At 42.5% G+C, this 26,248-nt stretch overlaps 1 protein-coding gene across 1 annotated transcript in view; it reads right to left on the bottom strand.

The window, feature by feature from the left end:
• LOC134226625 (neuronal growth regulator 1-like) overlaps positions 1-26,248 on the bottom strand; it is a 636,981-nt gene that overhangs the window by 65,526 nt on the left and 545,207 nt on the right. The window contains exons 2-3 of the mRNA XM_062707512.1: positions 9,076-9,219; positions 8,531-8,904 (exon numbers count right to left, since the gene is read on the bottom strand). Coding sequence (XP_062563496.1) covers positions 8,531-8,904; positions 9,076-9,219 — 518 coding nt within the window. The remainder of the gene's footprint in view (positions 1-8,530; positions 8,905-9,075; positions 9,220-26,248) is intronic.

Here is a 26,248-nt window from a genome sequence, read left to right as displayed (position 1 = left end):
TCAAAGAAATATAAAGGATCGATCTCACCAAAACTGAAACCCGGGAATCTTCTTCATGCAGCCAGCAGCCCATCCGAGTACAAATCCGTATCTAGGCATCACTTTATGGCAGTTTCCGGGAAATCTTCCTGTGTATGCCTTTTGAGGGTGGCGCCATGTTCTTCGCTTCAAACCGCCCTCGCAGCACTTCGGATCCAGCCCAATAATCGGATCCAGAGCATCAAAAAGTTGATTTCTCAGACGATTTCATATTCGATTCGATTCTTCCAAATGAAGATCACATCGGCCTGTAGAGAATAATGCTTGGAGTGTCCCACATTCAGTCCATTCGATGTTGGGCAAACGGTGACGTTTCGTTTTTCTTCGAAATATTTGTTGCTTGTTGTGCTTCAGTAGGTTAAAAAGAATGATCTCGTAACATTGGGGGAAAAAGGAATAATTTGAGCAGAAGATTCCGACAGCCGAAAAATAATCTTTTAATTCGCTCAATATATATATATAATAAAGTAATTTCTAAATTATTTTTTAATTTCTTCAGTGTATTTGTTTCTTTAATCGGGGTAAAAACAAATGACTACTTCTAGCCTTCTCTACGACGTATGTTATTTTTCACTTTCATCTTCGATCGTCCTTCGCTTGCTTCTTTTACTTTATGTTCTTACTGTTCCTTACAATAAGAATTTTACATAATTCTCTATTTATCATAATGGTTAATATTGTCACTAATCTCGAGATAAGGTCAATACCAAGGATGTTATCGATCATTTAGTAATTCGCGTTCGATCATTTAGTAGTTTGTCAATAACTCATTCCAAAGACTGAATTTCAAAATGTGTTGTATGCTGGACTTCTAGTGCGAAGGTTTTTTTTACAACTCTGTTTTATGGTTCGTTGTTTGAATTCCACTAATAACTGAGTTATAGCTATAGTATAACTCAGGTTGAATAATAACAGAATTCCAATCATTTAGTTAAAATTACTGCAACCAGCGCTATAGCTCCGTTATTAATTGAATTCTAACAACGAACCTTTAGGCAGAGTTGTAGAAAAATATTCGCACTAGAAGTCCACCATACAAAATATTTTGAAATTTAGCTTCTGGAATGAATAATTGACAAACTACTAAATGATCGAACGCAAATTACTAAATGATCGATTACATCCTTGGTCAATACAGTATTGAGCTTTGGCCATAACCCTGGAATGCATTCACCGAATAAATACTTCAGTTTTAATTTTTGAAACAATTTTTCGAAATTTATCGGGACTACGACAAAGTCCTTCTAAATTCATCAAAGATATTATTTAACCGATTCGAGACGTTTATTTTCACTTTATTTCAACTTTAATTTTGGACATACTGCTTCAAAAATGCATGCAAACCATGAAAAAGTAGAAATATGGACAACACTATTTTTTCTAGATCTTCTAGGGCTTCCAAACCTACCTTGAGTTCAGATCTTGATGATCTACATAGACAACAAAGCGTTTTATGGGGTCTCAATCCTAATTTGAAGTTGGAAATGCTACTTGAGACATAATTAAACTATTTTTATTAAATTGCAGTGTTATCAGAACATCAACGGTACTCCAAAGCATTCTTGAGTTCAGATCTTGGAGGTCTATAAGACCAATGGAGCGACTCATAGGTTTCCGAGCTTGTTTGTTAGTTGGAGAAGCCCCATGAGACATCATTACTCCAGTATACACAAAATAGAACATTCCCAGAATATTTCTTCTTCTTCTTCTTCTTCTAATTGGCATTACATCCCCACACTGGGAAAGAGCCGCTTCGCAACTTATTGTTCAATAAGCACTTCCACAGTTATTAACTGCGAGGTTTCTAAGCCAGGTTACCATTTTTGCATTCGTATTTCATGAGGCTATCACGATGATACTTCTATGCCCAGGGAAGTCGAGACAATATCCAATCTGAAAATTGCCTAGACCGGCATCGGGAATCGAACCCAGCCACCCTCAGCAAGGTCTTGCTTTGTAGCCGTGCTGTAAGGAGGGCCCCGAATATTTACGGTGCTCCAAACCATTGGAGTGCCGTAGATGCTCAACGAATTCTGTAATGTGTCTTTAATGGTATAACAAAGTCCTGTTGAGCTATTCCAACTTATAAAATTAGTGGGAACATCGTAGGTCTTCTTGTTGATCTATTTGAATATTTAGAAATGAACTCAAGGACAGTTTAGAGTATCGTGGCTTGAAAAAGGCTTCCGAACATCTTGAAAGAAGGCTTCCGAGCCTCTTGAAAGGAGGCTTTCGAGCCACTTGAAAGGAGGCTTTAGAGCCTCTTGAAAAGAGGATTTCGAACCTCTTGAAAGAAAGCTTTCGAGCCTCATGGAAGGATGCCTCCGAGCCTCTTGAAAGGAGGCTTCCAAGCCTCTTGAAAGGAGACCACCGAGTCTTTTGAAAGGAGGCCACCGAGCCTCTTGAAAGAAGGTCTCCGATCCGCTTGAAAGGAGGCTTTCGAGCCACTTGAAAGGAGGCTTTCGAGCCACTTGAAAGGAGGCTTTCGAGCCTCTTGAAAAGAGGCTTTCGAGCCTATTGAAAGAATGCTTTAGAGCCTCTTGAAAGAAGGCTTTCGAGCCTCTTGAAAGGAGGCTTCCGAACCTCTTGAAAGGAGGTCCCGATTTTTTTGAAAGGAGGCCTCTGAGGCTCTTGAAAGGAGGCTTCCGAGCCTCTTGAAAGGAGACTTCCGAGCCCTTTGCAAGGAAGCCTCCAAACCTCTTGAAAGGAGGCTTCCGAGCCTCTTGAAAGGAGGCCTCCGAGTCTTCAGAAAGGAGGCTACCGAGTCTCTTGAAAGAAGGCTTTCGAGCCCCTTTAAAAGAGGCTTCCGAACCTATTGAAAGAAAGCTTCCGAGTCTCTTGAAGAAAAAAAAGCTTCCGAACATCTTGAATGAAGGCTTTCAGCCTCTTGAAAGAAGGTTTTGAGCCTCTTGAAAGAAGGCTTGAGTCTCTTGGAAGAAGGCTTTCGAGAGCCTCTTGAAAGGAGGCCTGAGCCTCTTGAAAGGAGACTTCTAAACCTCTTGAAAGGAAGCATCTGAGCCTCTTGAAAGGAGGCTTCTGAACATTTTGAAAGGAGGCTTTGAGTCTTTCGAAAGGAGGCTTTGAGCCACTTGAAAGAAGGCTTTGAGCCACTTGAAAGGAGGCTGAGCCTCTTGAAAGGAGGCTTTGAGCCTCTTGAAAGGAGGTTTTGAGCCTCTTGAAAAGAGGCTTCTGAGCTTCTTGAAAGGAAGCTTCCGAGCCTCTTGGAAGGAGGCTTCCAAGCCTCTTGGAAGGAGGCTTCCAAGCCTCTTGGAAGGAGGCATCCGAGCATCTTGAAAGGAGGCCTCCGAGCCTCTTGAAATGAGGCTTCCGAGCCTCTTGAAAGGAGGCTTCCGAGCCTTTTGAATGGAGGCTTCCGAGCCTCTTGAAAGGAGGTCCCGATTTTTTTGAAAGGAGGCCTCTGAGCCTCTTGAAAGCAGGCTTCCCAGCCCCTTGCAAGGAAGCCTCCAAACCTCTTGAAAGGAGGCTTCCGAGCCTTTTGTAAGGAGGCTCCCGAGTCGTTTGAAAGGAGACCACCGAGTCTCTTGAAAGAAGGCTTTCGAGCCTCTTGTAAGGAGGCCTGAGCCTCTTGAAAGGAGGCTTCTGAACCTGGTGAAAGGAAGCTCTGAGCCTCTTGAAAAAAAGCTACTGAACATCTTGAATGAAGGCTTAGCCTCTTGAAAGAAGGTTTTCGAGCCTCTTGAAAGAAGGCTGAGTCTCTTGAAAGAAGGCTTGAGCCTCTTGAAAGGAGGCCTCTGAGCCTATTGAAATGAGATTTCCAAACCTCTTGAAAGGAAGCATCCGAGCCTCTTAAAAGAGGCTTCCTGAACATTTTGAAAGGAGGCCTGAGCCTCTTGAAAGGAGGCCTGAGCCTCTTGAAAGGAGGCTTCTGAGCCTCTAGAAAGGAGGCTTCTGAGCCACTCGAAAGGAGGCCTGAGCATCTTGAAAGGAGGCCTGAGCCTCTTGAAAGGAGGCTTCTGGAGCCTCTTGAAAGGAGGCTCTGAGCCTCTTGAAAGGAGGCTTCTGAGCGTCTTGAAAGGAGGCTTCTGAGGCTCTTAAAAGGAGCCTTCTGAGCCTCTTGAAAGGAACTTTCGAGTTTCATGGAGGCCTTTGAGCCGTTTGGACAGGACTTCCGCGCTTCTTGAAAGAAGACTTCCGTCCAGACCCGCTGACCTCCTTTAGAAAGAGGCTTCTGAGCCTCTTGAATGGAGGCTTCACAGCCTCCAGGAGGCTTCTGAGCCTCTTGAAAGGAGGCTCTGAGCCTCTTGAAAGTAGGCCTGAGCCTCTTGAAAGGAGGCTCTGAGCGTCTTAAAAGGAGGCTTCATACACAGAAAGAAATAATGAAAAGTAATCATCGCGTAAATAATAGACATGGAAAATTACACTATTCTGGGCGTACATGAATCTGTTCCAACAAGTTCGCCCTAAATGTATGCAATTTACATAGCATTATGACACTTATTCGTATAAAAAGTGACATAATGCAATACAAATTGCATACATTCAGGTGATAATATCGTTTAAATTTAAGCTCTTTTTGGCATTCCCTTTATGTGCATTTCTTCCGTGTAAATTTCAACAACTTTTTCTATCTGTGTAGGCTCTTGAAAGGAGACTTCCGAGCCTCTTGAAAGGAGGCTTACGAGCCTCTTGAAAGGAGGCTTCCGAGCCTCTTGAAAGGAGGCTTCCGAGCCTCTTGAAAGGAGGCTTCCGAGCCTCTTGAAAGGAGGCTCTTGAGCCTCTTGAAAGGAGGCTCCTGAGCCTCTTGAAAGGAGGCTCTGAGCCTCTTGAAAGGAGGCTTCTGAGTCTCTTGAAAGGAGGCTCTGAGCCTCTTGAAAGGAGGCTTCCTGAGCCTCTTGAAAGGAGGCTTCTGAGCCACCTGAAAGGAGGCTTCTGAGCATCTTGAAAGGAGGCTTCTGAGCCTCTTGAAAGGAGGCTCTGAGCCTCTTGAAAGGAGGCTCTGAGCCTCTTGAAAGGAGGCTTCTGAGCCTCTTGAAAGGAGGCTTCTGAGCCTCTTGAAAGGAGGCTTCCTGAGCCTCTTGAAAGGAGGCTTCTGAGCCTCTTGAAAGGAGGCTCTGAGCCTCTTGAAAGGAGGCTTCTGAGCCTCTTGAAAGGAGGCTTCCGAGCCTCTTGAAAGGAGGCTTCCGAGCCTCTTGAAAGGAGGCTTCCGAGCCTCTAGAAAGGAGGCTTCCGAGCCACTCGAAAGGAGGCTTCCGAGCGTCTTAAAAGGAGGCTTCCGAGCCTCTTGAAAGGAGACTTTCGAGCCTCTTGAAAGGAGGCTTCCGAGCCTCTTGAAAGGAGGCTTCCGAGCCTCTTGAAAGGAGGCTTCCGAGCCTCTTGAAAGGAGGCTTCCGAGCCTCTTGAAAGGAGGCTTCCGAGCCTCTTGAAAGGAGGCTTCCGAGCCTCTTGAAAGGAGGCTTCCGAGCCTCTAGAAAGGAGGCTTCCGAGCCACTCGAAAGGAGGCTTCCGAGCATCTTGAAAGGAGGCTTCCGAGCCTCTTGAAAGGAGGCTTCCGAGCCTCTTGAAAGGAGGCTTCCGAGCCTCTTGAAAAAAGGCTTCCGAGCCTCTTGAAAAAAGGCTTCCGAGCGTCTTGAAAGGAGGCTTCTGAGGCTCCTGAAAGGAGGCTTCCGAGCCTCTTGAAAGGAACTTTCGAGTTTCATGGAGGCCTTTGAGCCGTTTGGACAGGACTTCCGCGCTTCTTGAAAGAAGACTTCCGTCCAGACCCGTCGACCTCCTTTAGAAAGAGGCTTCCGAGCCTCTTGAATGGAGGCTTCACAGCCTCTCGAAAGGAGGCTTCCGAGCCTCTTGAAAGGAGGCTTCCGAGCCTCTTGAAAGTAGGCTTCCGAGCCTCTTGAAAGGAGGCTTCCGAGCGTTTTGAAAGGAGGCTTCCTAGGCTCTTGAAAGGAGACTTCCGAGCCTCTTGAAAGGAGGCTTCCGAGCCTCTTGAAAGGAGGCTTCCGAGCCTCTTGAAAGGAGGCTTCCGAGCCTTTGAAAGGAGGCTTCCGAGCCTCTTGAAAGGAGGCTTCCGAGCCTCTTGAAAGGAGGCTCTGAGCCTCTTGAAAGGAGGCTTCTGAGCCTCTTGAAAGGAGGCTTCCGAGCCTCTTGAAAGGAGGCTTCTGAGCAGGCTTGTAAAATGTCATCTGCATGTCATTTGACTAATTTGTTCATAACTTTCTTTAGAAGCCAAATTTTTTCCATAATTTTAGATGTACTCATAACGCTTGAGTAGGGCTGTATTTTTTTCCAAGAGTACATTGCTATAAATATGAAAACTGTCCAAAACGTCATGTGTGATTTGACATAATGTCATTTGAATGACATTTTGTCTCCCACACACTTAATTTTTTTTACCGGGATCTCAGCAAAACGTTGAACTTTTACCAAGAATCGCACAGCCGTGCCCAAGCAAACATGTTTTTGCCGAGATTTCTGTCAAAATTGCTGATAATCAGCAAATAATTTGCCGAAAATCAGCTAACAAACGCTATTCTTGCCGGAATATCAGTTTTTTATTTTGCTGGCGCACGGCTGTGCGGATTTTTGCCGAGCTGCAGAAATAAAAAACTGAGTGTGCACGCCTCAGATTACATATTTACAGCAATGTACTGTTAGACAAAGTTGTAGGCACATTTAAGCGCTATATGGTCGTCATACCTCAGGAATGATGCCTACCTTCAGAAAAAAGTTCTGGTAAAATTATACAAACGAATGCAAATGACATTTTACAACACTGCTTCCGAGCCTCTTGAAAGGAGGCTTCCGAGCCTCTTGAAAGGAGGCTTCCGAGCCTCTTGAAAGGAGGCTTCCGAGCTCTCTTAAAAGGAGGCTTCTGAGCCTCTTGCAAGGAGGCTTGAGCTCTTGAAAGGAGGCTTCTGAGCTCTTGAAAGAGGCTTCTGAGCCTCTTGAATGGAGGCTTCAGAGCCTCTTGAATGGAGGCTTCAGAGCCTCTTGAAAGAAGGTTTCCGAGCTTTTTGAAAGTAGGCTTCCGTGCCTCTTGAATGGAGGCTTCCGAGCCTCTAGAAAGGAGGCTTTCGAACCTCTTGAAAGGAGGCTTTCAAACCTCTTGAAAGGAGGCTTCCGAGCTTCTTAAAGGAGGCTTCCGAGCCTCTTAAAGGAGGCCTCCGAGTCTTTTGAAAGAAGGCCACCGAGCCTCTTGAAAGGAGGCTTCCGAGCCTCTTGAAAGGAAGCCTCCGAGCCTCTTGTAAGGAGGCTTCCGAGCCTCTTGAAAGGAGGCTTCCGAGCCTCTTAAAGGAGGCCCCGAGTCTTTTGAAAGGAGGCCACCGAGCCTCTTGAAAGAAAGCTTTCGAGCTTTCTCAAAAGAATCGTTCTAAGCAATAAGGGAAATTATGGGAAGCTGACATCTTTATGATGTCAGAGAAGGTTTTACCATAGATTAGAACGTGGATGATTTGAATTTCCGTTTCTTAGTGGAATGATCTCCATGTGGCTTTGAGAATACTGTCGTGGTGGGATAAGGTGGCTCTTTTATTTTATCATTCTTATCGGATATTTGCTCAAGAATAGTAGAACTACTTCAAAAACTATCTGTGGTAAATTGAGTTTCGAGTCACCCCAATTTCGGCTCCCTTACCCCGGAGCCATTAATAGATCATCGCACAAGCTGATTAAAATTGATTTCACCACCCAGTCAGCAACAATGCAATGGAAGCAACAGCCAACAACCGAACATCGAACGATGGCACCATCATTACGTGCGGTCACCAGCTTCACATACCTACATATATAGGACAGCATCGATTGCTATTTTGAGGTTGCATAATTGGAATCGTGTTGCAACCGTAATGGAAGCACCTTGGCCTTTCTGAGTAGGTATGTTTGTGAAAGTGCGGAATGTGTGAGAAAATAATTGGTTTGTGGCAGATTAAATGGATACCGCACAAAGGATTGGCCCACCATTGAAGGGGCCTGGAAATAGATTATAATACAAATGCAAATGTCCTGTTTGTATTGCAAATTTTATTTGGTGAGTTTTCTAAACCATTACCAGCAAAAATTTATTTTAGTTTTTTTTTTTTAAATAATCGATTGGAAGGTAGAAAAAATTGAAATTTCCCACATTTTGATGAAACATCTAACATTTTGGCGAGATAAACCCCCTTAGTGTGACTAATCTACAAAGTACTACGCGTCTCCATGCACTTTTCATACCAGAATACACATAATTAATAAAAGATTACCTACTAACTCTGTTGGATCATTTCGTCAACATCCTACTGAAAAACTTTATAGGATGAATATTGAAGCTATGAGATGGATAACCGGAACAGCAACCCTACATTTATTTTCATCATCCCAGAGTGTTTTATGTTTGCAAACACAGCATGCACTCGAATCAAAAGCGGGAAACGTATCATTGAAAACGGAGTCCACACCATATACAGCGACTGTCCTAAACTTCGTCATATACCTTATCATAATATTCGTTCAACCCGTTCACAGACTCATCTATCGTTGTATCGTTTCAGCTACTCACCCGTCTGGACCAGATGATTTTCGGCATCGGGTTGCCGGTGGCGTTGCACGCCAACTGTACTGGGTTGCCCTTGTGAATGTCCAGTTTCCGGCTCTCCGGCGACACGGCAATAATCGTGGGCGGCACCAACACCTCCAGCTGGTGGACAATCTCCTTCGGTTCCATCGAGCCGATCTGGCAGATGTAGCTTCCGTTGTCGGTCGTTTTAACGTCCCGGATCTCCAGGTTGTAGCCGGACGAGAGGCCGCCCTGCTGGTCCGGCTGACCTTGCACCGGCATCAGCCGTATCCGGGGGTTGACGGTGACTTTGACAGATGCCGCCGTCAGGACAGCAGTTCCCCTTTTCCACGCGAGCACATACTGGCCGGAGTTTTCTGTGTAAGGGATGGAAGTAAAGTGGAGTGATTTATTTGGCACAGGAAGATTGCCGTACGTTCGTCTGGCGAGTCGCGTTGTAGGCAGCTCTGCCGGACGGTTTATCGGGGAATTATCGTCGTCATCATGGCCGGGTGAGCTACGCTGCAGAAAAGAATAATTTCTCTTACCTGTCTCATTAATTTTGCACGGCAGTACCACCGTCGAGCCGACGGCTATGCTGTATTTCTGTCCCAACGTCACGAATCCGGGCGTGTATTTGTCTTCCTCCAAGTAATTGCTATCCTGATAGTGCGATGGCGATGGTGCTGTGCCTGTCGAGGAATGGAAACAATGGTGGGTGTTATTCAGGACTAAATTTGATATGTTGAGTGCAATGAAAAACGGGGTATTCTATCATAATAGTTTTACGACACAGAAAAGATAGATCGGTATCGGTATCATGAATTCTATTTGTCTGAAAACTTCTGTACGAAAGTATAGATTTACTAAGAATTGATTCTAATATTTTTTAAAAATAACAGTATAAGTAGTTTTTAGAAAATTTAATTTGAATTCTCATGGGAAATCATACTAAATTTCAACGGCAACTTATTCAGGATTTCCATAGGAAATGTTACCAAATTTCATCGGGAAATTCTTTCAAACTTCTATGGCAGGTACTTCCAAATTTCCATGGAAAATTTTTCAAAATTTCAATTAGTTATTCTTTCAAATTTATACGAACATTTTCTGAATTACGACGGGAGATTCTCACAAGTTTTTATGGGGAATTCTTCCAAATTTTCAAGGAAGATTCTTCTAAACGAGAATTTTGTCCGAATCTTCGCGAAAAGCTTTTCCAAATTTCTACGGGATTAACGTGCGAACAAGTCTCCTGATTTTATCCTAATATTTTTTTCAAATCCAATATGACGACCTCGGTTGCTCAAATTTAATATCCAAAAGAGAAACTTTTTATTACGAATATGAACTATTCATAATAGAAAGTTTCCCTTTTCAGCTTATTGTACGATTCATACCCTCACATTAGTCGGTGTACGTGAAAGAAAACTTTAGATTCAAAAAAGCTCCATATTATTAGCAATAGAATCACGTCTTGGTCGGTATGAAAGGAAGAAACATTAAGGAGTGACCGAAGAAATCTATATCAACAATCAACGGGGTTGGACGTCCCTTGGCGGCTGGCTGGTAACAATGCCACTACCAGCAGACCCGCGTCCGATGGCCACAGTTCCCATCGGGTCCGACCACCTAACCAGCAGCTAGTGGAGCGGTGCTGCTGTTGGCTACTTTTTTTTTGCTCCCGGTAGTGTAGAAACGAATGATAATGACTATGAGAAAAGTTGTGTGCCGGAGGCAATCGTAGAGCGGAGCGCGACGGATAAGCCAGAACTTTAAGAGCAAAAGTCGCCTCTGGAAGAAACTTGCCAGCACTATATAGTGGTCGGTACGGAACGGACAACAGACAACCCTCATCATCATCGCCCCAATCCATTGTTCAAAAGGAAAAGGGGAAAAAAGTTTTAAGCGCTCGGTAATTCGGTGGGAGGGGTGGATTTAAAGTTTCCGATTTAGCTGCTACCGTTGATGATAGGTAGTGTATGTAGGATTGTGAAAAACGTGACTGGGGTAAAATCCGCTCTGAATAAACATTGTATGGATACAAAGGCTGTGTGGTGTAATACATATGGGCTGATTGAGGTGTAATTGAGTTAGGTAAGTTTCTAAAAAGTAAAGAAGGCAAGAAAAACGCTCTATTCACACTTGAGTGCAGATCATGTGGCTTGAATCATGCACTGCAATGGCTTCCCAAACTTTTTACATAACATTTCGATTCATGCGATGCAGGGTCAGAAATTCGTGCCATGACGAATTAGGCTTTACAGCTAGTGTGTCATTGCGAATTAGAATCGTACCACGGAAATATATGTGATAATGCAAAACAGTATGAAAAAGCTTTTTTTTCTTCAATAGTAGGGGAGGAGGTTCGGTTGTGGGCACCGTTCGGTTATGGGCACCCCTATGTATCTTTTGACAGATAAGAGATGCTGTCATTCTGACAACCGTCATTTGTTTGCTATAATAGCATGATGTTTTGTGCTCAATATCAAACCGGATGGGCATCTCTACTTTGAACTAGAAACAAATAAATTTTTCGTACAAGAAAAACAACACGAAAGTTTTTTTTGGCCTTTTTCAAAATGTCATAAATTAAAGGATTTAATTCAAAAAGTGAGTTCTAATGCGTATTTACACAGTAAATTTAATCTATTTTGAGGTCCAATGTCGATTGCCATCAAAATTTTAGCGCGATTTTTTTTTTCTTCTCGTTCCAAAAAGGCTGCGAAATTCGGTTGTGGGCACCTTTATTGGTTCGGTTATGGGCACCCTCATTTTATTGATAAATCATTCAATATCGTTTTACTTGTCCCTTAACTTATTTTTAATAACGTTTTAAGGCAGTTTTTATAATTAGTTTGACATAATTGTTCGAAATAAAGAGTTTATTTAATATTTTTGTTCTTTGGGCATGTCTAATCATTATACACACACTTTTTGGAACAAAGCGTTGACCGATTTGCTTGCAACAAGTTGCATTCGACGGGGAATGCTTTCCAATTGTTTCCTATTGAAAATTGGTCAGATCGGACTATGGGATCAAAATTTATGGCCAAAATATTATTTTTTGAAATGAACGAGAAAGGCACTATTGCCGCTAGAGTGATTAATCAGGATTTTTTGGACTGCGATGCATACCAATAAAACGTAAATCAATGAAAAATTAAAACCCATTTACCTAAAGTGCTATTTAGACCTTTCTTATGTAATTTTCAACATCCTCCTTAATGCACCGAGGGAGGCATCATCACTGCTATTTGAATTGATTTGAGTTTTTTGCGTCTCCTGGCTTTTAGAATGAATAAACTATTCCTTGTCTTTGAATCTGGGTGGTTTTTATTCATGCTTCTTTATTTTTAGCTAAGTTTTAAAGGGTGCCCACAACCGAACCACGAAATGAAAATGTCCAATAATGTCAAATTTTCTAAATTGTCAATATTTTTTTCTAAATCGATGAAATCATATTAATTTCTTTGCTAGTAGTAAGGTTATAAGTTTGGCTTTCGATTGCTATGCAAATGTCGACATAAGATCAACCAGGGCCAAAGTTATGGACCAAACACAAAAGGGTGCCCACAACCGAACCTCCTCCCCTAATAGTTATCAAATTACACATCTAGAACGCGGAATAAACATGGAAACTTGCTATGTTTTCTACACCCCTTTGTTTATATAGTCAGGAATGATTGCAAGACTTAGTTCTAAAAATGTACTTTGATGCTTATCACGCATTAAACAACATTTTCTATATGTATGTATGTAGGATTAGAAAGTATGGGGTATAGGATTCATTGTACACATGGCTACGAAAAACAATAATGAACAATCTACCTAATGGTGAAGGCTTATCTCTGGGTTATGTACTGACTAACTGACTTTAGGCGTTTTTTTTTTCTCTTAATTTGCTTCTCATACTACAAAATTGAGCTTTGTCCATAAAAATTAGCACTTGGTCGAAAGCTTTTAAATATATCTATCAGTTGAAGGTCATAGAACGAATATTGGTGTTAAGTTCATTCCGTAAGAAATGATCAAAGCAAAACAAAGGTGCGACCCGCGGGCCGCACAGTAATATTACTTAGACCAAGTCGTACGGAGTGATTTCAACACCCATATTTGCTTTAATACCCTCAGCTGATAGATATATTTAAAAGCTTTCGTCCAAGTACTAACTTGTAAGGTCGAAGCTCATTTTTTATTGTGTGAGCAGCAAATTAAGGGAAAAAACGTCCAAATTGCTGAGTACCTCTGAGCTAAATGGCCTCCGTGTCCCCACGATGGGAAAGGGCCGTTTGGCCGAATAGGAAAAAAACGCCCAAATTGCTGAGTACCTCTGGGCTAAATGGCCTCCGTGTCTCCACGATGGGAAAGGGCCGTTTGACCGAATAGGACATTTGGCCGAATAGGACATTTGGCCTAATTGGACAATTGGCCAAATTGACATTTGTACCGAATAGGTAATTTGGCTGAATATTGCATTTGACCGAACAGACAAATAACGGACCATAAGGCCGAATAGGTCATTTGGCCGATTAGGTCATTTGGCCGATTAGGTCATTTGGCCAAATAGGACATTTGGCCGAATAGGTCATTTGGCTGAATAGGCCATTTGGCCAAATAGGACATTAGGCCGAATAGGACACTTTTGCCGAATAAGACATTTGGCCGAATAGGACATTAAATGAATAGGACATTTTGCAGAATAGGATATTTGACCGAATAGGACATTCGGCCGAATAGGACATTTGGTCTAATAGGACATTTGGTCGAATTGAACATTTGGTCGAATTGGACAATTGGCCAAATTGACATTTGGTTGAATAGGATATTTCAAGACAAAATTTTCAAAACGACTTATCTGCTTTTGTAAACAAAGATTCAAACGACGATTTGGTGAATCTGATAGCTCTCCCACGCAAACCAACACCATCAACAGGTAGCGGAAGCCCACACCCACCTATTGATGGTGTTAGTTTGCGTGGGAGAGCTATCAGATTCGTCAAATCGACGTTTGAATCTTTGTTTACAAAAGCAGATAAGTCGTTTTGAAAATTTTGTCTTGATTTGTTCGAATAGGTAATTTGGCTGAATGTTGCATTTGACCGAATAGACCATAAGGCCAAATAGGTCATTCAGCCGAATGGGTCATTTGGCCGAATAGGTCATTTGGCCGAATAGGACATTTGGCCGAATAGGTCATTTTTCCAAATAGGTCATTCGGCCGAATAGGCCATTTGACCAAATAGGACATTTGGCCGAATAAGACACTTTTGCCGAATAGGACATTTGGCCGAATAGGACATTGGGCCGAATAGGACATTTGGCCGAATAGGATATTTGACCGAATAGGACATTTGGCCAAATAGGACATTTGGCCAAATAGGACATTTGGTCAAATAGGACATTTGGCCGAATAGGACATTTGGTCGAATAGGACATTTGGCCGAATTGGACAATTGGCCAAATTGACATTTGGTCGAATAGGATATTTGTTCGAATAGGTAATTTGGCTGAATATTGCATTTGACCGAACAGACCATATGGCCGAATAGGTCATTCGGCCGAATGGGTCATTTGGCCGAATAGGACATTTGAAAAGTGAGAAATGAGGTGTGAAAAGTGAGACGTCTCACTTATCATTCCTTATTTTTCACTTCTCACTGCGAAAAGTGAGTAGAGCGAAGTGAGAAGGGAGACGTCTCATTACTCACTTCTCACTTTTTACTTTTCACAGTGAGAAGTGAGAAATGAGCAGTGACAAGTGAGATGTCTTACTTCTCACACCTCGTTTCTCACTGCTTAGATTAGACGTCTCACTTCTCACTCCTCATTTTTCACTTCTCGCTATGAGAAACGAGAAGTTGGCAGTGAGACGTCTCACTTCTCAATTCGCACTTCTCACTTTTTACAGTGAGAAGTGGGAAATAAGTAGTTAGAAGTGAGACTTCGCAATTTTCACACCTCATTTCTCACTTTTTCAATGACCTAGTTGGCCAAATGTCCTATACGGCCAAATAGCCTTTTGTAACGTTTGACGTTTTTTTCTCGTGAAGATTAATTTAAATTTTACATTCGAATAATGAATACGATAACTTTACGACGTTTTTATCTTTTTAAGCAAAATCATTGCTTAATAATTTTGAAATAACTATAAATTAATAAGGTAGCACAATTTGAATGAACAAAGTACTAATTTGTTCCACCTTCATTTCATTCATTTATTTAGTCCACATCTAAACAGATAACACTGAATCAACAATTTGTTGCCACAATACACGGTTCGAGGCCGCATCTCTCCATCCTCGAATACGCCCCACGCTCGCCAAGTCGTTTTGCACCCGGTCTGCCCATCTCGCTCGCTGCGCTCCACGTCGTCTCGTACTTGCCGGATAGGAAGCGAACGTCATCTTTGCAGGGTTGCTGTCCGGCATTCTTGCAGCATGCCCTGTCCATCGTACCCTTCCGGCTTCCAGCTACCTTCTGGATACTGGGTTCGCCGTAGAGCTGGGCGAGCTCATGGTTCATTCTTCGCCGCCACACACCGTCTTCTTGCACACCGCCAAAGACGGTCCTAAGCACCCGTCTCTCGAATACTCCGAGTGCTTGAAAGTCCTCCTCGAGCATTGCCCATGTTTCATGTCCGTAGAGGACAACCGGTCTTATTAGCGTCTTGTACATGACACATTTGGTGCGGTGACGAATCTTTTTTGACCGCAGTTTCTTCTGGAGCCCGTAGAAGGCTTGACTTCCACAGATGATGCGCCTTCGTATTTCACGACTGACATTGTTATCAGCCGTTAGCAAGGTTCCGAGGTAGACGAATTCCTCGACCACCTCGAAGGTATCCCCGTCTATCGTAACACTGCTTCCCAGGCGGGCCCTGCCGCGCTCGGTTCCGCCCACAAGCATGTACTTTGTCTTTGAGGCATTGCATTCACCACCAGTCCAACTTTTGTTGCTTCACGTTTCAGGCAGGTGTACAGTTCTGCCACCTTTGCAAATGTTCGGCCGACAATGTCCATGTCATCCGCGAAACAAATAAATTTACTGGATCTGTTGAAAATCGTACCCCGGGTGTTACACCCGGCTCTCCGCATGACACCTTCTAGCGCAATGTTGACCAACAGGCACGAAAGTCCATCACCTTGTCTTAGTCCCTGGCACGATTAGAACGAACTGGAGTGTTCGCCCGAAATCTTAACACAGTTTTGCACACCATCCACCGTTGCTTTAATCAGTCTGGTAAGCTTCCCATGGAAGTTGTTCTCGTCTATAATTTTCCATAGCTCTACGCGGTATATGCTGTCGTATGCCGCCTTGAAATAAATGAACAGATGATAAGTTGGGACCTGGTATTCACGGCATTTTGAAGGATTTGCCTTACAGTAAAAATCTGGTCCGTTGTCCAGCGGCCGTCAACGAAGTCGGCTTGATAACTTCCCACGAACTCATTCACTATTGGTGACATACGAGGGAAGATGATCTGGGGTATCACTTTGTAGGCGGCATTAAAGATGGTGATCGCTCGAAAGTTCTCACACTCCAGTTTATCGCCTTTCTTGTAGATGGGGCATATAACCCCTTCCTTCCACTCCTCCGGTAGCTGTTCGGTTTCCCAGATTCTGACTATCAGTTTGTGCAGGCAAGTGGCCAGCTTTTCCGGGCCCATCTTGATGAGCTCAGCTCCGATACCATCCTTACCAGCTGCTTTATTGGTCTTTAGCTGTTGAATGACATCCTTAACTTCCCTCAAGGGCGGGGGGCTGGTTGGCTTCCATCGTCCGCTGAACTGCCGTAGTCATCTCCTCCGCTGCCTTGACTTTCACTGCCTGTACTCTCAACGCCATTCAGATGTTCCTCGTAGTGCTGCTTCCACCTTTCGATCACCACACGTTCGTCCGTCAAGATGCTTCCATCCTTATCCCGGGACATTTCGGCTCGCGGCACGAAGCCTTTGCGGGATGCGTTGAGCTTCTGATAGAACTTGCGTGTATCTTGAGAACGGCACAGCTGTTCCATCTCCTCGCACTCCGCTTCTTCCAGGCGGCGTTTCTTCTCCTGAAAAAGGCGGGTCTGCTGTCTCCGCTTCCGTCTATAACGTTCCACGTTCTGCCGGGTACCTTGTTGCAGCGCGACCGCCCGCGCTGCGTCCTTCTCCTCCAGAATCTGTCTGCACTCTTCGTCGAACCAATCGTTCCGTCGACTTCGACCCATATACCCGACGTTGTTCTCCGCTGCGTCGTTAATGGCTGCTTTGACTGTATTCCAGCAGTCCTCAAGAGGGGCCCCATCGAGCTCACCCTCTTCCGGCAACGCTGCCTCGAGATGCTGCGCGTATGCAGTGGCGACATCAGGTTGCTTCAGTCGCTCTAGGTCGTACCGCGGCGGTCGTCAGTACCGAACATTGTTGATGACGGATAGTTTTGGGCGCAGTTTAACCATCACTAGATAGTGGTCAGAGTCGATGTTAGCGCCACGATATGTCGATAATGTCGGAGAAGTGCCGTCCATCAATCAGAACGTGGTCGATTTGTGATTCTGTCTGCAGTGGTGATCTCCAGGTGTACCGATACGGGAGGCTGTGTTGGAAGTAGGTGCTGCGAATGGCCATATTCTTGGAGGCGGCGAAATCAATTAGTCGTTGGCCGTTTTCGTTCGTCAGCCGGTGAGCGCTGAACTTTCCAATAGTCGGTCTAAACTCCTCCTCTTGGCCAACCTGAGCGTTCAAATCTCCTATGATGATTTTGACGTCGTGGCTTGGGCAGCTGTCGTACTCACGTTCCAGCTGCGTGTAGAATGCGTCCTTATCATCATCAGTGCTTCCGGAGTGTGGGCTATGGACGTTGATTATGCTGAAGTTGAAGAACCGGCCTTTGATCCTCAACTTGCACATTCTTTCATTGATCGGCCACCACCCGATCACGCGCCTTTGCATATCGCCCATCACTATGAAAGCTGTTCCCAGCTCGTGTGTGTTGCCGCAGCTCTGGTAGATGGTATGATTACCTCTAAACGTTCGCACCATTGATCCCTTCCAACAAACCTCCTGCAGCGCTACGATGCCGAATCCACGGTCCTTGAGCACATCGGCGAGTACGCTTGTGCTCCCGATGAAGTTGAGAGATTTGCAGTTCCACGAACCGAGTTTCCAATCGCTAGTCCCTTTTCGTCGCAGTGGTCTTCGCCGATGGTTCCGGTCCGTACTCTCTTGTTGATTGTTCGTTGCTTATGATTTTTTAAAGGCTGGCTTGCAGGGCCTGACACCAAACCCCTTAAATTTCCAGAGGACCATTCCTCCTTATTTCCGGTGGACCATGGTGCACAGTTTCGCTTAGAGTCCCTCGCTGGCACTCGGACGATGATCAGCCGCCCCTAACATGGAGAACAGACGCTGTTGTGAGCCGATCCTGACATGGAGAACAGACGCTCAATAAGATTTGCACCTCCGGAGAGGAGCAAACCCCCCCTTCCCTGTCAGCATACGATCATAGTTCCCACCGGGGTTGGTTACCCGATCTTCCCTAAGGTTGCTCGTATCCCGGCCAGCACCGCGGGGAGGTAGGGATAGGAGTTGCTGGGTAAGAGGCTAAGGACCGCGAGATGGGGTCTATTTTATTCCTTCAGGTACGCGAAGTACCAATGGTACGCTTTACTCAGCATTTGCCGTGCCAAGAAGTAAGTAATAAATGCAAAATAGGAAATGGCGAGCTTAGGATTGAAGCCAGCTCAGAAGCGGTAGCCACTAAGCTTCCGAGCATGTTCCCTTGAAAATTCCAAACGTTTATTTTGGATATTCCGAACAAATTTCCTTGGTCAAAGAGTTGCTTCAAAGTATTTTCCGTTGAAAATCCGAAATATTTTTCAATATGATTATTTTGGGAAAACTGAAAAGAATTTTCTGTGGAAGTTCATTCGATTTTTCCGGTCTAATTCTGAAGAATCTCTCGTCAATGTCTTGCATATAATGAATATAAGAATATAATGTACAGCCCTATGATTGGCTGTACGAACGTTAGACTTAGAATATAAACGTACTAGAAAATGTGTGGCCGAATCTAATTAAAGATCTAATCCGTTCGTATCTTCAAATGATTGAAAACATTCAATTGCTATAACCTCCTCCAAACGGCGAGTCTTTCGGTTCCCCAAAAGTAACATTATTGCATGAGAATCATGAAAATTTGTATTAAAAAGAAACTATTTCGGCACCGTAACGCTTCGCGGCTTCTAAATTACTATTCGACTGGTAGAAAAAAAAATAAAGTCTGTTGAAAAATGAATGACTTATTAGCTATTAAAGTCTATTATTTTTTCAAGACGCACTCATTTTTCTTCGCGCTAGTGAAGTGTACCCCTGCATCCGTATCGAAAACAAAGAAGTATTTTACTTCAAAATCTTAAAGAAACGAACGCGATAAAAAACGCCACGCCGGAAACGCCGCCTCCGCCGACGATTTTTGATTCGGCGGACACCTCTACACTCAGTCAACTTACATTTACACTTACACTTCCGTCATTTTCTGGGCAAACGATTGCTTTAGAAGACGGAGTCATCTATTGTTTGTTTCTAATTCCATGCGAAAGCGTGCTTCAGTTTTTTTTAACCAAATTAAGGATAAACGTATTCTATGTTAGAAAAAAAACTACGATTTCCGTCGATTTTTTTTATCCTGCAAACGCGTGCTTCAAAAGAGTCATCCACACTTTCGTCATATTTTTGACAAACGCTTTGTTCTGCTTTGCTATGTTATTTATTATGTCGTCTTATTTCGAGCAATCGCATGGTTTAAAGAAACGACAAATTTATTTTAGACAACTGTGGTGGCGAATATGAGGCTTGACTAAAAAAATGACTCGTGAAATTGCGGAGCGATTCTTCATTCTATAGGGCGAGGATTTATTGAATTCCTTCAATATTATCGACAGCGTTCTGGAAGCGGACAAACATAAATTCTGCTAATTATTTATATTTGAACGGATATTGTCATAAGTTTGGTAATGTGAAACCATGCAAAGTGAATTTTCAATCACATAATTCGCCGAGTTGGTTAACGAGATTCGCATTTGCCAAGCAGAAACTCATTTTCCCAAAGAATTGATAGCCTTTCGCAAATGCTCATTGCACAAACGACACAAAAGGACATAAAATTTCGTCAGTCAAAAGCCTATTGGAAGCAAAATGAAATCAATCGTCGTCAGCACGGCCCGGCTCGACGATCCTTGATTAATCGTATTAAATCACTGCTTCCATACCAACCACTAGAACTGCGCAGCAGTGCACCCTGCTTTTGGTTCGCCGGTCCAGATGGTAGTGGAAAGCATGCCAAATCGGTGTTTCTGCGAGTGACGACGCCATAAGGCGCTCATTGTGTCGAACGAAGCCTATATCCAGTGCTGCAATGCCGTTCCCAAGATCCATCGGCTGGCAATTGGTGTGCCATCGTTCTCTTCTCATTGGAAATTGGATCAGGGCAATAAAATAATTGAATGGAAACAGGCGAAACTCATCCGCTCTGTGATTCGTAGCACTAGTCTTCTGTTTTTTTTTGCGAAGAAGGCTTGTAGCTAAGAGCCGGTAGACAATTCGGCTACAATTACCAATGATTTAGACCGACCGGTGGTGCTGAGCTTCATCAGGACGACAACGACGACGATAATCAACATCAGGATAATGGACAGCACTTTTGAAATTTTCATTGTTCGCTTTTTTGGCCGATGCAACAAAACCAGCCATTGTCAATTAATCGATTTCGTTTTTCGGAGTAGAATGGAATTGGACGCTAGACAGACGACGATGAACGTAAGTGTGATTCGTTGCAGAAAACTTTTGTTATAACACAGCTTCATGATTTATTAGTCTATTTTAAAGTACATATTACGAATTTTACCTTCACTTTTTAGGATTATTCTCTTTAAATGTTCTGTTTTATTTATGTCTAATTATTGTTTCACTTTCCATATTTATATGATTGTTTATATTGATGTGTTTGATATTTTACAATTTTTTCTAGTTGCAAAAGCATTTCCTAGAAGCAATGCGCAAACAAAATATGAACACCTGCTACACGCAAGCTTAATCACAGAAAATCCCTTACCAGAGCGTGCGAAACTGAAGCCATCCTTGTTCGGAACCATAGCACACAGCCATCCGGAGCGGATGTAGATTAATTTGGGAAATGAAAAATGGAGTGGAATCGAACATAATGTGATGTATGTGCAGTGCGGTACCGCCACCATCGCGTTCGCTTTTGGTTCACCCACTTCCGAGATAATAGCAATAATGTGGAACAGCTTGCTCATCTTCCTTGGAACCGCTCCGGGATCCGGTGACCAGAATATATTGCCTTAAGCTGAACATACCAAATAAATGGTCACCCGGCTTCATAATCATCATCATCATCATCATCGACAATAAGACAGGGGGCGGTTGAAGATGAAACCAGAGGAAGGTGTTATGATATCACGTTCACTCGATTCGTTCGTCCTTCGCATTGTGATCGAGCATAGCGGCAGAAGCAACGTGTGCGGTGGCATTTGCTCATTTGTATGCTTCCAACTCAACCGAACCCGACTGATGATACCGGGCGATTGTTCCGAGTGAGGCGGCAAGCTCAAGAGTGCATTGCATTGTGGAAGATTGGGATGGCAACGTGCTCGATACGTTTGTTGCATGTGAGAAAGATTGGAAAACTAAGGAAATTAAGGAGCCATTTTATATGAGATTTTTCAGAAATTTATATTTTTTTGGTTATTGCCTTAACCAGATTTCTCCAAATTGTCGGAATGATTCTTCTCGATTTCTAAAAGTATTTCTCTACTAAAAAAAATATTGATCCTTGTCATTAAACTTTTTATGAAATCTACCCCAAAAATAAGAAAATTTGCATCTCACCAAAAGTGACCCGATTAAACAATTTTTTGTCAGTGCCTCCGGTCCGATTCGTCCAAAAATGAATCCTATCAGTTTGATGAAGCAAAGTTTGCTCCGCTGTCGGACGCGCCAGCAACCGCCCCCAGCAGCTGTTGCAGCAGGATGGTGCTGGTCTGGCTGCGAGCACCCGGAAATCCCTCGAAATGGATGAAACCGAGAATGGGCAGCGATCGTTTCGCATTTTTTTTGCTCTGTTCTGCTATCCGTTTCCGCACGGGCAGCACAAAAAAAGTCTCCATTGCATCCAATCCGAGTCATCAGAATGTTGTTTTTGAACACTTTTTTTCAATCGAACTCTCGACAATTCGCACGTGGCACTGTGGGTACTTTTCTTAGTATATGTGTCGACCGGAAAAACTGATGAGATGCAACAGATTCAATCTGTTCGCATTCACCCAATATAATGAGAACTCCACAAATGTTAGGATTAGTCGCTTTTACAGTGGTTTGACGCTTGTGCTTTAATGACATCAAATGTTTGTGATGCATGGAATCATTTACTTATTACGTAAGACATTTTCCCTTCCCTCTCCCACCCCGACATGATAATTGCGTATTTCAACCAAATTTAGCCACCTGCCATGTCACAGTGCGTAGGTGATGGCACCCACTGCGCTATATTTGGCCTTCCCATCCGGCTCAGGTCTGTGCCGTGGCCGGCGGCGATGGCCGCTGCTGCTGGTGTGTTGTTGTTTTTCCATAATGGACACAAATATTGATTATTTTAAGTCGGAAAATCATTGCCATGGGGTGTTTGGGATGCCCCCGGGCTCGCTGTTTTCGTTTGGCATGTTTTGAATAAATAATTATCGAAAAGTGCAACGACAAACAATGCAATGGGAGAAAGTTGCTTTTGTGCGATACAAGTGGAGGATGGTGCACGAGGATGGTGACGCGGATGGTCAAGGTGTGGAAGATTGGGCCCCATTGAATATATTTTTTAGAACGGTGATGGATGGAAAGTTGCATTCGCGATTGAAGGATTTATTTTATGGTCATGTCAGAACAGAAATAAATTATTCGTTCACTAGAATAATGCAGGGAGCGGCTTTGAATACTCGTTAGTTATATGTCTTGGGAAGTGGGGTTCATAATTGATAATCCGGGTGAAGCATACAGAAGAATCATCAACACAGTTATAAAATCTTGAAGTAAATACGCTATCAGGACCGAATTTTGCCCGAAAAGGGACCTGGGGCCAGGGCTGACAATAGTCATCGTCGCAGCACGAAAAGCCACTGTAGAGACGAGTAACTCGTTGTTGTATTGTCTTCATTGCTTCTCGATGCACGCGCACGACGTTAGCTTTCGTCTCGCAACCAAATCGTCATGAAAACATCGAAGAATGAAGACTTAATACCATTCATGCGGCAGCAGCCATGAGAAGATTTTTATTTAATCTTTGTAATAATGAATTTAAAGTAACGTATGCAGACGTTATGAATGTTGGCGAAACATTTATGTTACCAATGTTCCTACTATTTGTTTATTTGAGACACCATTATTTTTTTGGTACATAAGGTTTTGTGGGGGACCGGTACATTGGTCCCTCCTCGAACCAAACCCTAAATCTGGCCCTGCGCTATGTTAATATTTGAATACATATTTGTCTGCCCAATAGCCTTCCATCACATTGGTGATTCCTTCAGAATTGAGCAATTACAGTGAACTCTCCCTTACTCGATATTGAAGGGACCATCGAGTTAGGGAGGTATCGAGAAAGGGAACACATTTATATTTGGCCGAATGCCGTTTAACCAAACAGTTAAAATTTGTTTCCTTATTAAGTGAAGTGAGAAGAGAGATGTTCGAAGTGAATGTTGAACAGTGAGAACTGAGAAGTGAGAGATGAGATATTTTAAATGAGTACAGAGTAGTGAGAAGTGAGTACTGAAAAATGGAAGTGAGTGTTGAGCAGTGAGATGTGTGCAGTAACATGTGAGTGGTTGTGAGAAATGAGAAGTGAGAAGAAAGTGGGGAGAAGTGAGTTGCGAAGTGAGAAGAAGTATGTGAGTAGTGAGAAAAAGAGAAACAAGGAATGAGAAGGAGAGAGGATAATTATGAGGTGAGAAGCAAGATGTTAAGTAGTGAGAAGTGAGAGGAGAGATATAAGACAGTAGAAGGAAGAGAAAAAAAAGATAGAAGGAAAAAAGAAAGAATATCGTTTTTCATTTCTTGTTCCTCAATCCTCACTTCTAACTTCTGATTACTCCCTTCTCATAACTGACTTCTCACTCCTAATTTCTCACTTTTCACTTCTCACTACTTACTTCTTACTTCTACGTTCGCACATTTGGCTTCTCATTTCCCTTTTCCCACAACTCACTTCTCACTTTGTACTTGGCACTTTGCACTTCTCACTATTAATTTCTCACCTCTTACTTCCTACATCTCATTTTTCACTTCTTACTTCTCACTTATAACTTCTTACATCTCACTTCTGACTTCTCATTTCTCATTCATCACTTTTCACTTCTCAATATTCGCTTCGATCTTCGTTCTCTAAACTTCTTACTTCTCACCTCTCATTTCTCACTTCCCACTACTCCCTACTCACTTCCTACTTCTCATTTCTCACTTTACTTTTCACACTTTGAATTTCCCACTTCTCACTTTTAACTTTTCATTTCTCACTATTAATTTCTCACTTCTCACTTCGCACATCTTACTTCTGACTTCGCACATATCACTTCTCATTTTTCACTTTTCACTTCTCACATATAACTTCTTATATCTTACTTCTGGCTTCTCATTTCTCACTTATCACATTTCACTTCTACCTTCTAACTTTTCACTTCTAACTTCTAACTTTTCACTTCTCGCTTCTCCCTTCATACTTTTCACTTCTCATAACACTCTTCGCACTCCGAATTTCTCACTTCTTACTCTGTATTTTCTACTTCCCACTACTTATTTCTCACTTCTTACTTGAAACTTCTCATTTCTCACTTCTCATTTCCCATCTCTCACATTTAATTTGTCATTTCTAACTTTTCCTCTCTCACTTCTCATATCTCACGTCTCATATCTCACTTCTCATTCTTCACTTCTAACTTCTTATTTCTCATATCTTCTTTCTCACTTCTAGCTTATCACTTTTCACTTCTAACTTCTAACTATGTCGTGCATGTACTTTTTCTGACAACATCGAGTTAGCGAGGTGAAAATGCTTTGGAAAATTACTTCGACTTAGAGAATATTGAGTAAGGGAGATATCGACTTACGGAGGCCGCGCAATATGCTAGATTCAAGGAACTTTGAATTTCATCGAGTTGGAGAAAATATCGAGTTACAGAATATCGAGTTAGGGAGAGTTCACTGTATATGGAGACGCACAGTCGCCTATTAACGCTTTGTCGCGTGTTGGCAGTATTCATGAAACCTACGCAATTTCTTTTTTTCGGAGCATGAATACGGGGCTCGAGTATTAGCAGCGTGGCGTGGCACAGTGGGCACAGGAAGCCAAAAACGTGCGTTTTTTTATTTGCGTGCAAACGGTTGATTTTACATAGGTGGTGTCTTCGGAAGAACATTTTACCAAAAAATAAGCTATCTTTTGGAAGATTAGGGTGACCTAAAAATTCGCCTGTTAGGATGATCCAAACATTTTTTTTTTCATTTTCGTTCGAAAAAAATTAAGCCGCTACAAAAGTGATAGAGCTTGAAAATTCAAACAACTTCGTAGAGTATACCAACTCTCTATCTTTTAACGGTAGCGAGTTATGATGAAATTTCAAAAAATCGTATCTAAAACCAGTTTTTTTCAAGAAAACTTTTTTTCTTATTGTTTTTCGACATGGACATGTTCTACAAAGTGAACAAGTACATCAAAACACACGTTTTCCTAAAAAATGTGGATATTTCGGAGGTATATTAGAGAAGTTATTCGACTTTTTCATATTATATAATGCAATTTTGCTATGTCCATATTTTTAATTGAGGCAAATTTTGGCAGATCAAACACCAACCATATGAAAGTATAGACATCCAACTACCAAATGCACTCTGTTTTATTAGGAGGAATTCGGAGAAAATATTGATTTGACAAACATTAAGGTGACTCAAATTAGTATAAAAATCATTTTTTAAATATATTCTTGGACCACCCTATTCTTTTATTTCGCTTGAAACACTGATGCTATGTACATATTTGCACCCGAATTGTTAAACGTTTTGTTTTCACAAAAATTATTAGAAAGTTTTTGGAAAAATGAGTGGGGCAATATGTACATCTGAACTGTTTTTCAAGCATTTTCTCATTCATCACCGCAATGAGCTTAATATCGTTCAAACGATTACAATATAGATGGAAATGTGAGCAAAGCATCAGGACCTTGAGAAAAATAAAATCAAGCGGATTGATATGCCAAATGGATTCTGTTATTATAATAGAAGCAACTTGGAGGAGCTATTGGTTTGATTTACATAAAAATGACTCAAGCTTATATAAACATGCTAAAACACTATTGTTGGGAATAGTCACGTTTAAATACTTTTGAGAGCAGATTCCATTTCGATCAGCTTCAAAGCTGTAACATAATTTATTTATTATTTATTTACATTATAAATTCATAGTTTTAATCTAACATTCTAGTATTAGAATCTAGCGGACCTTTTTTCCAACATACGAGTCACTTTAAATTTCTTCGATGTACTCGACTGTAACTCTTAATGTACGAAAAAGGTACATAAAAGCAAAAGAAATGCCTAGAGCATGTATAAGAACGATGTTAAACTCATTTATGAGAAAATATATGAAAAATGTTTAGATATATTTCCCAACACATTAA

The sequence above is a fragment of the Armigeres subalbatus genome, chromosome 3 (assembly GCF_024139115.2).
Source record: "Armigeres subalbatus isolate Guangzhou_Male chromosome 3, GZ_Asu_2, whole genome shotgun sequence".
NCBI lineage: Eukaryota > Metazoa > Arthropoda > Insecta > Diptera > Culicidae > Armigeres > Armigeres subalbatus.
Note: the sequence above shows the minus strand (reverse complement) of the source record. Positions and strands in the feature narration are given on the sequence as shown.